The following is a 15,963-nucleotide window of genomic DNA, read 5'->3' as shown; positions in this document are numbered from 1 at the left end:
TATCCTTCCAAAATGCATTTGCGTTCCTCCTTTGTCTGTTTCCCCCCATTCTTTTAGTTGACTACCAGTGTGTGCAGTATTGGGCAGAACAAGATATTGACGTTTTCAAAGATGAACCTAAAGGCCCTGGAGGATCAACAAGGGTCACTCTGTCCCTTTTTATGGCGCAGTGTTTCTCTCTGCCCCTTGATGATCAGTGAGAGCTCTCTGACACTGTCGGTCTGATAACCCTGATACACACATGCCAAACTGCAGCCTCGTTCTGCCGCCGCCTCATTGCCATTGCGCTCTTGCTGGCAGGGTTTACCTCACACATCCCAAGGTCATTCTGAAATATTTTTAGGCAGAAATGCTCCCGCAATGTGGCTCCGGCACATCATTCCAAAGCCAATTTTCTTTTGTTTTGTTTTTTAAATAGAAGGAAGGAGAGACAGTTATTAAAAGTTGTTCTGGTTTTTGGCAATTTACTAATCAGGATTTTCTGCTCTAAAAAATAAATGTTCTGTACCAAGATACTTAGATATTTGTCAAGGACAGCAAGTTTGTGCTTGAGTAATTATAATAATATTAAAGAATTAAGGAGGCCGTTGGCATTATGTTATTGGGTCATTCGTATGTACTGTATCTAAGTCGATCTGTCCGGGCCAAGATTGCACAAGCGTCAACTTTGACTCAAGGATTAACAAATTTTGGGGGTCATTTGTGACCTCAAATCTTGTATGCAAAATATTGGAAGTTTAGCCCGAACGGACACTCCAGGGAGAACTCATTAGATTTGGAGGTCAAAGGTTACTGGGACCTTAAATATAGTGTGGTTGCAGTAACCTTGTCCCACATTATAGCTTCTTGGGAACTTTACCTTCTGTAAAGCATTGTTTTTTACCACAAAAACCATCCCAAGGCCTTCCTCTTGTCCCACCACTTTATTTTCACTGTCCAGCAATCACATGCCTCACAGAGGCATATAAATGCCAGGCAGTACTTCTGGTTCTTAGCTAGACTTCCTTGCTCTTAAGATCAAACTTTTTTTGTGAGAACTCAATGCAACAAAACCAAAACTGATTTTGGTTCAAACTCATTCCATTCTGTTCCATACCATTGTTAATCTCTGATTGTTCAATTTAACTGGGGAACTCAATGGGATGCTGCCTTCCTCAGGCGCTAGGAGTCTTAATTGTGTAATTGTAAATATATCATAAAGCAGCATTCCCTCTGTAGTACACAGTAGACCCCCTACCTACAACACTAATTGACCAGTAGCAGGGAAAGTAGGATGAGCTAACCTTTGGACAAAAGAGCAAAAACGTTAAAGAAAGAATTCTCCTGACATTAGCCGACTGCTGCAGCAGATTACGGGCTGCTAAGCAGTAGTTTAGAAGCGGCAGTGTTTAAAGAGCAGCCAGGGCTTATTGTCAGTTACTTACCACAGTCCCTTCATTTCAATGTTGCAGGCTCGACTGCTCCCAGTCATTCAAAGAGTCCCTTTTTTTCTCCCTTCTGTTTCCAGAGATATGTTCGCTTAAGGGAAATGGCCATTAAAATGTCATTACCGCTACACTAAAATCATTTTTAAAAAAGCTCTGGTTCCCAGCGGCTTCCCACCATAATGGGCTCAATACATTCCCTCAGCACCGGGACGAGCCCTAATGTAGCGGAACACAAATGCTAATCTCTCTGTAAATATCACTCAAATTCTCTCTCCCTTCTGCTTTTCAGTCATAATAGCGCGGATTCATTCTGCTCTGCCCTGGCAAATTGAATTAATTCTACCAGGCAAAGGTGTTGTGTACGTTCTAAGCCTCCCAGTGCGTGGGCCGCAGTGGAGCCGATCCCAAAAGCATTTCTCTCTGCACCCTCTCCATTTTTGAAATGTTACTTGCCACAGTATCTCAAAAGGTATCAGTAGTCAAAGCTTTGGTTCAATTGTAATCCGCATGAGCCTTGCTAATCGCTTTCCAACGGTATTCATATTCATGTCTTTAGAATCAATATTGGATTTCGGCATGCATGGGGTGAGCTGAAAACAGAAAGACTGCAAGGGCCCAGTCAATAACGTGAATCAATTGATTAAGTGCCTAAGAAGCTGGAAGCACTTTGCCATTCGAGACCTTTCAACCCTCTTTGCAGAATGAGATCATCTTTTAGGCAGTCCATCAATGGTCTAACTAACTTACTGTAGGACAGTGCTCAGCTGTGTCCCGTGTCCTGTTGTGCTCCTACATTGATTATTTTTGTTTATTTTTGGCCTGTACAACTTTGACTTACATTGTGTTGACCCTGCATGGCATTAATCATGACCAACAGCACTTCCATTCTTACCACCATTTTTTACACGCTCAATTAATACCCTAATCATGCTGTCACCAGTGCCCAGTTGTACTTTGGCCTTGACTGAATACTGTAACCACTTTATACAGCACCGAAGAGTGGTTAGGATGCACATACATTTGGGCTGTGATTATACCACTCATTAACTTACTGCGCAACCCCCTGCACTTATTTACTCAATTAACTTGCTATTTTAGGTTCTATTAACATTAGGGTGTTTTATTTTTTTCCTTTTTTAAATACTTAATCATCCATGAATAATGGAAATTGGCTGCGAGGGGGGGGAAAAACACTCACCTCTGAATATCTCGGCATATGGAAGGTAGCAAAATAAATGCAGATGCTGGTTGAGATAATGAGATAGTGGAATCAATGAAATTGCTGCCGCTGCAATGGGCAGATAGCAGCCGAGTTCAACAGTGACCCACTGTGCAAATGAGCTCGACCCGAAGTGACAACCAGGAAGTGTTTTGTGCTGTCGGTATTGGCAATGGGTCAGAAGTGCGATAGAAGATTTACTTCAAGGCACTGAATTTGTCCTATAATGGCGCTGTCTGTTATGTAGTCGTTTTCTCTCTGTCTCTCATCCTTGTTCTGTGTCTCTCTGGCAGACTGTGACTATGTAAATTACTTTGACCTTTCCTGGGACGAAGGACAGGAGGACAGGAGAGAGAGATAGCGGGAGATGAGAAGCGGAGTAGGCGGTTGACTGTAATAAACTGGAAGCAGTGGGCGGCTGTCAACCCTAATTGATGGGAGATGGGAGGGGGGCCGCCGGGGTTGATGAATGCTAAAGGTGCCTCAAGTCCTCAACAAGTGCTCTGTTCTTTACCAGGCTGATGTGTGTCAGATAATCCCATAGGGTCATGACACTACAGAGGTAATGATTGACTTGTATTTTTTGTGAATCAGAAATGCCGCCAACGTCACTATAATGTCTGTACATACATTCATGGCAATTCATCCAATGGCTGTTGACATATTGCAGTCTGGACTAAATCGGAGGTCAGACCGACCAACAGGCAAACCAACGTTGCCATAGCAATTCATAAGAACGTTTGAAATTCACCAAAACCCATTTTTAAGGATTCGTATTTTTGGGAATCAATGAACTGTTCTCAAATGTCCTTGATAAGGAGGATGAGCTTGTGAAGGAGCAGTCTTTCATTTTGAATCTTAAATGCAAGTTTAGGTGATCCTTAGTTTTTTTTCTGTTGCTGCATTCTTCTAACAATGTTCTCAACCTGTCCTATGTCCATAGGAGCGAGGAAAGATCGGCGTCATCTTCAACGTGGGAACGGACGACATCATCATCGAGGAGAGCGCGGTCATGGTGAGCGACGGGAAATACCACGTGGTGCGATTCACACGCAGCGGGGGCAACGCCACACTACAGGTGGACAACCAGCCTGTCATCGAACGCTTCCCCTCAGGTAGGAGCAGGGCCCATACCTTGGGAATTTTCAACTTTTAATCTATTGGATTCTCAGATTAACTGGGTAACACAGTGGAGAGAGAAAGAATAAGGAGCTTTGGCGAAGAAATGGTATTCATTCATTCAGATTTCACGTGTGCCACTTAAAGGGATTTTTGTAGAACATTCTGTGAGGGCTCTTGTTTATTTATTTATTGTGACATTCATATTTAGAGCAGCCTGCATTATTCTAGTTGATTAAGTCAGGTTCTGGTCTAAAAGGCAGGAAGAGACAAAAAGCCATTCCTAAGGCTAGCAATCTTCCATCTTAAAAAGCATCCAACTCTATCCAGTTAGTCTATGCATTGTAGCTCCCGGCACTGTGAAAGTCACTATTGAATCAAGGCCAGCCGAATATGTACAGTAGCATGGCAGTCAAGTATGGTTGGTGAGCATGGGTATTGGATACGGAGGGAGGATTCTTTACGCTGTGTTTAAGTCATGACTTGGCTCCAAGATAAAACCCAAATGGAATACTGTTACACATACAGTCTTAAAGAAAGAAAACAACTGATGAGTCAGTGCTGGGATGAGGCTATTACCGTAGCTTGCTTGTTGTTAAACCATAATCATATTATTCTACTACAAGTTTATTTTTGGTGGCACAGAAGCTCTCCCTTAGAATTCTCTCTCCATTGTGTTTCCCCTTGTGTTCATGGTTGTTCAAAGGAAGACATTTCGTGTTCCCTGTCAAGAGTGTTCATTTGGTAAACTCCTGCCCGCATTAGTGATCCACATGGTAATCGAATAACTTGAATACAAAAATGTGATTTTTTTTTTCAAAGGCTTGTAGCTCTTGTACGATCATACAAATTTGACCTCTAGTTTTTTTTCATTCTACATTGATGTTCTTAGACCTATAAATCTCCTCCCCCATTGAGGTCAACGCGTTCCGTTTCTATTGTCTGAAAGCACTGTCTTTGTATCGTCATTGTTCAAAACAGCAGGGAGAGTGCTGCTATATGTGGCCACATATAATATATACTGTGGTTGACACACAGAGCAATGGGACTGTGACATTGTCCGTCCCAGCAGTGATCCCATAGTTTGAGGCTTGGTTTTGGCATTGAGGAAAGCGTATTCTCTTGCTCATCAGTCAGCACAGCGAAGCCACACCGAGGGGCATGCATCAAGGCCAGACGATGGAAGCGCCCTGTGACAGTTCATTCTTTTCGGTTGTTATGATGATGGAAATGAAGCCCTTTTTTCGCAACAGCACATGCTCAATAGGAAACAATACAAAAAACAATAGGTCTAAGTGCTCAGAAAATGACAGCAGAGCAGCCTGTTAACTTCTGCAAGTGGGTGTCATCCAAATATCTGTTTTGTTTCATCAAGAAACATTAATGCACATCCCATATTGTATTCTTTTTGTACCGCTTCCCTTCCGCCCTCCTTACCCCTGTTGTTGTCTCTATCAAACATGCCTTTCCTTTTCCTCTGCTGATCAAGAATTGAACAGTGTTATTGTGTTGTTGTTGTTTGTTAGTTCACTGCATGAGTTTTGTCTTTTTGTGCCGGGGGGCTGAAGCACCTCTGAAGTTTCAGGAGGTAATGGAGATTGAGGAAAGGAAATGAAGGTGAAGGAAAGGGGGGTAGCTTTCATTCATGTGAGATAGATACACTCTACAACTATTTTGGGGCTTTGAAGGCACCACTTTGAAAGTTTGGGAGGGCATCCTGGGGAGAACAGAGATCTTAAACATTAGGAAAGCAAACCCTTAGATGACACAGAAGCACAAAGGGTTGAGGGGGAAAAGAGGGAGGGATTTATCTATAAGAGGGGGGGGGGGGGTGTTCAGGGAGGGCAACGTCCTTACAGAGCAGCCAGTGAGGATATACAGTATTTTGTAGAGAGGAGACAAACATGTCTAATCAAGCTCCTGTGAACCAGATCAGAGATTTTAAGACATCTTCTGATTGTGTATCTGGGAAAAAATACCCTATACTCAACACTTATTCAGACCTACTTTTTTGTTTTCTTAAGTTATGCAGTATTGTTTGCAGTGCTGTGCTGATGGAACACTGAATCTTTAAATGTCCATGTAGCCTGATTATGAAGAAAATAGAACAAGTTGTCATGAAAGATACTTCCAGCTGAGCATTTTGTTAGTTAGGCAATTTAGGTGCCAACATTTTGTGATTCCTGTAACAGAACAAGGAAGTGTCCCAAAGGGACTGTTGTGACCCACATCAGGCACCACTCGTATGATACCGTGTGTAGTTTTGAGCCCTGCCTAATGCCTGGTGCATGTAAAGTAACATGTGGGATTTATCCTGTTGTACACCAAGCCTAAGACATGTAAAAGTTCCCAGGGGACCACTTCAAGGGCAAGGACAGTAGGAATGAATATGAGGATGTAAACATGTCACCTTACACAGTGTCAAGCTATCTCTCTGTGTCTTATTCTCATTCCAAAATTCCTTCATGCAACCTTTATTTATACTTGAAAGATCATTGAGGGTTGACCCTCGTTTCCAATGATGTTGAGTTAAACAAAACAATGCAAAGAAAAAACAACAACATAAGATGGGCTATGGCTGCAATTAAATGGACATTGATTGATTGATTGATTGATTGATTGATTGATTGATTGATTGATTGATTGATTGATTGATTGTCTTTATTTCGAACATGCCAGCAATAACCTGGGTGAAAGTACAATAAAAAAAAGTTGCAGGTAGAGTTTGGAAGATTTAAGATAACATGTCTACAAACAATTTGGTGCTGTAATATGTTAGGGGCAGGCACCGAAGCTTAAAGCTGTCTTTCCAAGTTTAGACCGGACTTGTGGGAACATATAGCGGAGCGTGTCAGTGGAACGGGGTCTGATATTTGCCTGATACATTTATTCATTTCGATACATTTATTTGTCTGATATATATGTTTGTTATAATAAGGGTCTTGTGTTGCTTTCCTCCACAAAAAGCATCTACTACAGCCTGGTCTCGCCCGCAGCAGGCCTATAAACAGATATGCCACGGCTAGGTGATGATTTGGAGAGACGATGCTGACAGCAAAACATGACCGTCACGGGTTCAGGCATATTCAAACGGTGAAGCAACACGTCTCCCGATGCCCTTACGAAGTGGTGTTTGCAGTCCTCAGGGAGCGTGCGTCAGTGGGTGTTTTGGTCCATGTATTGTGTGTGTGTGTGTGTTGTACACTTGATGGACAGAGAGCAGACATAGAGTGTCAGAGAAGCGCCCGGCCAGCTAATCCAGCGTGTCAGGTGTCCCCAGTGGGGTCCTGCAGCAACAGTTATTGGCTGAGGCTAACCTTCCACGTTCCCAAAATGGCAGACTGGCTCAATAAAAAACATCCCTTTGTGTGACACGGAGCACCACGACCTCGCCACTGATAAACTGGCAGATGTTAGCAGCAGTGTTGTACGGACTGTAATTGCACCATTTCACACCCAATTCTCTTTATTTACCGGTCATCTGCTGTGGGAAAGGTAGCAAGATATAATTGGACTGATTGGTTTAGTCTGCAATGTTTTGTTTGCAATTTTCGCACTACCATTTCCCTGAGGCATTTTTTGATTTCATTTCTGATTGACAAAAAGGGTAATTTTTTTGATATAGTACACACTGCACATCGCTGTTCTGAATTCAAACTCAGAACTGAAAGGCTTCTGGTTTGACCTTTTAGCAGACTTTTTTTCAGTTTTTTTCAGTGTCAAGGTAACATTTATTCCAAAGAAAATTGCTTCAAAATAATATTCATCCTTTTAGAATATGTATAGTGGCCCAGGTTGGGATTATCCCTTCTGACCCATATAGATACCGAAACCTAACACCCTGCTTTGAGTCAGGAGTATATGGCTTCTACATAATACATCTAACTAGGGAGCTTTTTAAGGCACATTCTTTATCCAATAAATGGAAAGCTACATTTAAAACTTTAGACGTACCCTTGCTAGTTGGTTCACTCAGCTACAGCCTCTCTTGATCCGGTATGGTGGTTAAACCAACATAATATTTAAAAATGATTATCCATCTGCAGTATTTTTGCATTCAATGCAAATGCAAAAGATTCCTCATGGAAATCTTTTGTGATCTATTGTGATTTCCTCAGAATTGACTTGCTAATCCCGCTCCTGAGGCAGTGTTATTTAAAGAAAGAAAAAGAGGAAAAAAGTGCTTTGATTTCCTATTAGCACACATCTGAAGAATTAGTCTGTCAATATAGTTGTATTCCAGATCAGTAAATATGTCAGTAATACATATTAGTCAAATCCTGTGATTTCCATCGTAAAAACTGCCTACACGGTATTGTATTATAAGGTGTTTGGAGCCAGCTCTCCCAACTGTCCCTTCCACTCCCTAACTGATCATGGTGCACTCAGATTCAGTAAGTGGGGGCCTTCCACAGCATTAATCCCTCTCTGAAAAGGAGTCAGCAACACGCCCCCTCCATCTCGTTTTCATCTTCTCATATTTGCAATTCACCTCACATTAACTCTTCTTGTGATTACAGTAATTCACCACACACAATTATGACATTACGGTAAAAGGGGCCTTTTGCAGTGAAAAGATTCATCCATTTCCTGTGGGTTTTTACTACACTTGGCATTTGGACTTCACTGCTGTGTCCTCGTGAGCTTAGGATAGTCATTATATATTTTACAACCGCAGTAATATTGTCACAGTCGCCGCGGATTGGCTGTTGATTATTATGCTTTGCATCCTCATAACTGTGTCATTATGACCAATGAGAGAGCACAGTAAGGCCTCGTCCACTGGTTCTCTCTGACCTGCCATTGTTAACAGGCAGTAGGCCAACTATAAAGCTGTCATTCTGCTTTAGTTTTTGAATTGGGCTGCAGTTGAGTAGAATTATAAAGACATTATAATAGTATTCTTCAGCAAAGTGGCTGCATTGCTGAAAATTGATAGACTGAAGCGAAAGAGGAATAAACGGAGGGTGGAAAAGAAAAGGAGAGGTTTGATAGAAAAAAGGGGGAGGGCTAGATCCAGTATGCATGCTGCTGTCAATGTTGTGGCTTTTCATGTTACTGGATAATAAGCACTTCTACGTCACAGCACACGCACGCCAATATGAGCATGCAATATACAGTAGCATTGGACACAAGCTAGGAATGATTTCATAACCAACATAACTTGCTAATAAAAGTATTGTTTCGTCTTGTAATGCACATAGACACAACAGTGGTCATTTTGATCAGACCAACACACCACATACAGGTGTGGTCAGGGATTCTGGAGAATACTTGTTCAAAAATATATTTTTCTAAATCAGTGAATATCTCCTCATGATCCATATTGTGTGTCTGCTGAAAAAAAACTAAGTGTACAGTACCAGTGTATAACAAGCCTACACTGTGTATTAACACCAGATTTTTGTTTCAGCTCACACACAGTACAAACAGTAGCGGATCGTGAGGAGATATTTACTGATTTTGAAAAGAAACTTATTTTGACAACAAGCATTCTCCAAATCGCTCACTGCATCTTTAATAAAGATTGTAACTAAAAGACAACAAAACAAATCGAAGAGAATGGACAAAAGTTCAAAAGGGAGGGCTATTGTCAATCCGTTTTTTATTCTGTGAGGCATTTAGGGGATCCGTTCAGCGTGAAGGCTGCCCATTACAGAGAGAAGAGAAAAAGGGATTGAGAGGGACATGGATTCACCGAGGAGAGAGTCTTTGTGCCAGCGAGGTCAGCGCCGGCACTTCAACTGAGCTGTTAAGATGTTCTAACTCCACGGATAAATGGTCCAAGAAACGGGGTCAACCAAGCTCTTGGCTGCACCCTCTCCTTCCTCTTGCATGCCCCTTTTTATCATTGCCTTTATGTCTTCGCTGTTTCTAGATATCCATCTTTTTTCTTTGTGACTTCCACACTCGTAGAGAAAGAAAGACCAACTGTGAATCGGCAATAAGGAAGATAAAGAGAAAATGTGAGGAGTAGGAGGTTGAGACAGTTCAGAAAATCTTCTTTCCTTTGGCAGAAAGCAATAGGAGAGCACTCTAGTGGTGCCGGTTAAAATGCTAAAAGTAGGGGAGAGCAAAAGATTAGGACAAGAGAGGGGTCCACTCTATACACTGCAACACAGTCAGACCAATGACTTCAAGAACACAGACTATATTTCACTTGACTGGCTATTGCCTCCAAGCAAAGAGTGTCACAGCAGCCCTGTGTGACTTTGATGATCCACCGAGCAGAAGATGAAAGATGAGTGCCCAGGCGGATGCACAGAGCACTGTGTGGCCTCAAGTCAGGATTGACAAACCATCTTTACAATCTTATTCTTTGGTGGACCACCATTTAGCTAAAGGTGGAGTAAGCTGTTCTGGAAAGCCCAAAATATAAAAAGAGTTAATGATTTAAAATAATAATAATACTAATAAAAATTTGAAAACCCTCACATTTGAGAAAGTAAAGCAAGAAATGAGTTGGCATTGACTGAAATAATTGATGATTTAGTTATTAATATAGTTAAAATAGTTGGCCAATTATTTTCATCTTTATACTGAACATTAGTAGAACCTTAATGAAGTTACTGATGGCCCTATGTTAACTGATGTTATACTGCATTCAGTTTAGCAAGGTCAGCCTAATAAACTGGCATCTGTATGTAAAACTTTTTAAAAAGTTCTTTATCTTTATACTTTGTTTTACAGAAGTTCATTTTGGAAAAGTTTTACCTCTTCTTTTACATGAAGGGAATACTTAAATGCTGCCACCGGTACAATGAAGTTTGGCTAAATTAACACGCAAATTTAACATGTTATGTCATTAGATCTTGTTGTTATAGGATTTCTTTTAAAGTCACTATCCAGTCTAAAAACAGCCCCAAGCAAAAAAAAACTTAATCTGCTTTTCCTCTTAGGCCATTGATCTGATGTGTTGCATAGCTGACATTTGTCGTAGTGTGAATTTGTATTTCACTCATCATTAGATTCAGGAGAATGCAGCGAAAAAAAGTCCCATCGAGTTAATTGAGGGCAGCCAGCTCAGTAGCTTGTCACTGATGAAAGTTCCCCCTTCGTCCTTTATGTGCATTCTCATTGGGCCTCTGTTGCTCTGCGGCTGCTTTTGATTGGATCTCACACCGTCAGAAGGTATCTCCAATTATATTATATTGGCCCGTGGCTATGCTATGATGGGGAGGGAGAGAGACAGAGAAAAAGTGAAGAAAGTAGTGATGAGGAGAGAAAGGGAGGGAGGGGGGCAAGGGGGCCACGGCTAAGTAGTGCAGAGCAGGAGAAGGAAAAGATTGCTTTAGGTAATTAGAGAAGTGACAACATTGATTTCTACACGAGCAAAAGGGGGGGCCCTTATCTCTCTGGCTCACTCCGGTAGCCACCCTCGCACAAAACCATGCCGAGATGAAAGTTGCCGAGGATCTTGTCAAAAGCGCGGAGACAGGAGTGGTGGGGGGGGGGGGGGGTGAGCTCCTTGGATTGATAACTGCTGCACAGATAAAACGATGAGCAAGCAAGTTAAAACAGTGAGATTTTCTGCAGTTTCAAACGCGAGCAGTGGGCGATGTGTTTACATTGAACAAAGGAGTGTGGTGGGTAGGTATAAATCGCTTTCTTTTCCCTGTGAGTTTCATATGAAACGCAAAACTAAGCCTGAAAATCTTTGGCGTAAAGGAATTTAGAGGAGAAAACTCCTGCAAAAAAAGCCCTCTTTTCAATAGAATAGAATACACTTACTGTCGTTGTATCATTAAAACGTGTGCTTCTCCTGTGAGGTGCCACATGTTGAAAACACATTCTCCACACGTGCATTCATACATTCCATACATTAATAATAAATACATAAATTTAGCAGGTACAAACTGCATCAAGAAATTTCACATTAAAAGTATTTCAAATTGGTGTAATAGTTATCCTCATGAAGGTAAAAACATTACATTTGTTGCAGTGGGGGAAAAGCTGTGTGTGTTACATTTTTCATATAAAATGAATCAGTTTTTCAGTCGTTACAGTTTTGTTTGCTTCAAACAAGTGAATATATATTCGTCTTGATTTTAGTGCAGCCATCATTCTTATTCTCTCTTGTCAAGAAACTGACACACTTGAAAAAGGACTGAAACATCGTTTTTTATCCCACTGGGAAATTTTTCACATTTTTAAAAGTAAATAAGTCGTTTAGAGGACTTCATAATGAGCCAAAAAGAAAGGGGCTTAATGAGATGGAGAAGTCTGCAGAGATGCATTTAGTTGCACAGGGTTACGATGCACAGGGCAGCGGTTTCATCTCCCCCATCTGCTCCAAGACACCCAGTGGATATGAAAGTAATCCATCTAAAGTTACCTAATGAAAAACAGAATGAGGCTATAGCTTGACAGAGAGAGGTTTCAGTGGTGGTGGAGAGGGTGGCCGGTGGCCAATCGTCTCCAATGTAATCTCCATTCTTGTGGATGGATTTCCAATGTGGGTGTCCTGTACAAGGGCATCTGGCTGCCTGCAGAGCTACATGATACACAGTTGGATCTCTGAGAGGGCTCACACACCGCTGCATGTACTAGGACGGACATACGCACACACTGATACAGAAGGAGATGGAAAGCTAGACAGAACAGCATGTGATTCATATGCCGGGTTATCAGGACACTGGACTCCAGCTCCCTTAGACAGAGAAACAGACATTCTATGCTCAAAGTACGCCTATGCCCCACCTTGCTTTTTGGTCTCCCTGAGGTGCCAGTCAATCATGGTGCCCTTGCCCTGCCCCTCTACATGGCAGCTGTATTGCCCACCCAGGACAGGCACCATTATGGCTTGATGCTCCAGGCGCCAAACATGGGCCACAAAGGAGCAAAGACTGGCTACTGGCTGTGGAGATACCAACTATATTTCAAGATGGACGTTCTGAGCCTCAGGTGGTTCAGAGCTGCAGGCCAAATATACATGACAAGGGTTGATCCGCCATGGGGTTATTGCTCATACATTAGCTTACGGTTTTATCTGAGATAGTCTCTTATTATACACCTATAATTAAATTACATAAGCATGCCCGCCAAGTATACAGTATGTACTAAATAACTCTAACAGATCATTAGCAAATGACTTGTTTTCTTGGGTCATCTGAACTACTAAGCAATAGAAAGATACATTTCTGAAATATAAATACTTATTTATCCAAGGTTTGGGGCAATTTTTTCAACAAACGACTGGCTTTTGAATGCAGCACATACATATTTACATGTATAACAATAGTTAAAGGGATAATATTAGTATTATCTTATTATCCCATTGTTTTATCAATTCCTTTTTGAAAGTTAAATTACACAGGTTATTGTAAATAAGAGGTTTGTACATACCCTAAATCAAATACATATAGAAGCAGGTTAAAAAAGTAAACAATGCAAGATAGGCCAAGGTATCCTGACTTGCTCCCATAAAACTAGATTAATACATTTCCCAGGATGCAACCAAAAGCACTTTCCATCAGAAGCTCCCAACCTGGTCAGCACCTGTGTCTTTTCCAACACCCAAAGATTGCAATTCTTCACTGGCTTTGATGAAAGCTGCTCCAGAACCACAACAGAAAACATCATAGAACTCTTTTCAAAGGCTCAGAATTTCTCCCCTAGACTAATTAATCTTTGATCAAATCAGAGCGATGCCCCCTTAAAGGTAATGTTAGTCTACATAGAGATACTGCAACCACTGATGTCCATTACTCAGGGTTGACTATTTAAATGAAAAAGATATGGCTCAAGAGCTTAGCTAACCACTGTTAGATTTATTTGGCTCATGTTTGCCCTCGTACTCTGTATATCAGATTTCCATGAGCGACCAGGTCTGATAGCATTGTGATGACGTCGCTTACATCAGGCAAAAAAAGGGGAAAAGTCCCAGGAGAAGAGGAAGTGTGATAATGGCGGTGAGGGAGAGAAAACAAGGGTCCAGATGTTTAATCTATCCCCCTATTCTCATGCAGAGCAGGCTTTTCAGCTGGTGGGGTGAGACGAGCGAGAAGGGGAAAAGTTTGACTGGTTAACTCGGAATGACTTATTTCTCCAAGGATTCCAGTGCAAACACATGCAAACAATGGAGACACGGAGGGATTTAGATTTGTTGCGGTGGTAGATTGCACACAAACCTGCCCGACAAAACTTTGCTCAGTCACAATTTATCCTCCATGGTTTCCATCACCTCCCCAGTTTTCTCACATTTGATAGGCCACGTACATCATCTTTTTGTATGTGTAGATATAGACACTAGATGGAAAATACACAAAACACTGTTTGATGATGCATCTGTCATTTATTTGGTTGTCGTCGAGGATATTGTCACTCAAGGGATACATTTGCATACTGTGTGAGAGAGCGTGCATAGTAATGGTTTGGCATTGCTTCCATCTCCCGGTAATGTAGTCACTCTGTTACCAGGCAATGGAGAAGAATGGAGGGATAAAACGGAGTGAAGGTAAACAAAGCAATAGGAGGGATTTAAAGGGATGGAAGTGAGACTAATGCAAAAGGAAGGAAGAGCTGTTTGATGAACGAAAAAGAAACAATGAGACCTAAGAAAAGGCAAAGACAGAAGGAGGAGATTTGAGGAGGAATTGATGTGAGAATTGTAGAGAATTGAAGGGGAAAGTAGGGCATAGTGGATAGAGGAAGGCTATGGGAAGCTATAGTGCGTAACTTTCTCAAATGGTTACATTCAAACCATTGAATGAACGAGTTGACACAAAGTTGATTAAGCTTATCTCGGTATCTCTCTGTATTTCTCAGTCTGGCAGTTTTTACTAAATGGTGTTGACCTCCCCCCCATCCCCATTCCCCAACACTGGCGCAGGAACTCCCAGCAGAAATCCTAAGAAGCACCCACAAAATGTTTCAGTAAGAAGAAACCTGGGTGTACAACAGAAGGTATAAAATCCATGCGTGATCACCAAAGGCTTACCTCATGTAGATGCTCCGACAAGTCTTTCTGTAATTACTCTGAATTGCTCAGGGTGGGGGGTGGTGGGGGCAGAAGACAAGCACTGTTGTTTTAGGAAGAAATAATGGACCAAGGGGGATGGGGTTAGTGAAAGTGCAAGGAGGAAATGCGGCATGGAAGGAATTAGGGAGGAAGAAATCAAAATGGACTTTGGCGGAAGGGTGAGAAAAAAAGGGGACAGAATAGTGTGGATGAATGATTGTCTGAGAACAAGGGAGGGAAGGGCCGAGAAGAGTGGTGAGGGGAAGAAGCAAGCGAGAAGGAATGAATAAGTGAGTAGGACATGGAAAGGGGATTAGGGAAAGAGTGATGGAAGCTAAAAGAAAGAGGGAAACGTTTCATAGACGAGGCAGTGAAGAAAGGGAGGGAAAACCCATTTGAAAGGTTGTTTGCAGTGTCTAACAGCGCACACTAGAGGGGGAACTATATCTCTCATGTTGATAACTCATTATCAAGCCTTGTTTGGGTGATAAAAAGGAGCCTTAATAGGATGAAGTCAATGGATGTTGCTTCCATAGTGTGATTCTTGCATTTAAGTTGGCAGAGGGAGGAGGTTAAGTCAGGATTTTATGGACAAATATAGCAGGATTGATTCATCTCACTGAGGACTACCGCCTCACACTGTGTGTGTGTGTGTGTGTGTGTGTGTCTGTAATTGCTGCATTACCTTTTCCAAGATGAGGCGCAGCACCTAGATGATCTTAAGTGCAATGTGAACACATGCATGTAATTGGTCCCGCTAACTGCAAAACAATTTGCTCTCTCTCTCTCTATATATATATATATAAGAACAGTTTGCCGCCTGCCACATATAGTTTCAGGTCACAAAAAGAAATCCACTGAAAAAGCTTCACCCTTCAGTATTTTCAGAGCCCCCGTAGGGTTGATTAAGGTGTTATTGAAGGTAATAAAAAGCATCATTACTGGCAATTATGTATTATAGAAAGATCAAAACAGACCCTAACAATTTAACGGCTCCATTTCCTCTACATGAGCTGCCCTTGTTCTCACCCAGGAGAAAACGGAGAGCTACATGTGCAGCATATGAATGACACTGTCATATAGTACATTGGAACTGTCTCCTCTTATACTTTCAACCTGCCAGCCATCATTCATTTCAGTATTCCTCCTTTGCCTTTCTTCCTTCAGTTCTCATCATCTCTTTTTTTGTTGTGGCCCTCTATCCTGTGCACAAACTATACACACATACACCACCTCAG

At 41.7% G+C, this 15,963-nt stretch overlaps 1 protein-coding gene across 1 annotated transcript in view; it reads left to right on the top strand.

The window, feature by feature from the left end:
* Positions 1-15,963, top strand: part of nrxn2b (neurexin 2b) — a 580,176-nt gene that overhangs the window by 531,822 nt on the left and 32,391 nt on the right. The window contains exon 17 of the mRNA XM_080051970.1: positions 3,590-3,761. Within this exon, the coding sequence (XP_079908096.1) occupies positions 3,590-3,761 (172 nt within the window). The remainder of the gene's footprint in view (positions 1-3,589; positions 3,762-15,963) is intronic.

Source organism: Ammodytes marinus (genome assembly GCF_949987685.1).
Source record: "Ammodytes marinus genome assembly, chromosome: 23".
Taxonomy (NCBI): domain Eukaryota; kingdom Metazoa; phylum Chordata; class Actinopteri; order Uranoscopiformes; family Ammodytidae; genus Ammodytes; species Ammodytes marinus.
This window is presented reverse-complemented; position numbering and strand designations above follow the sequence as displayed.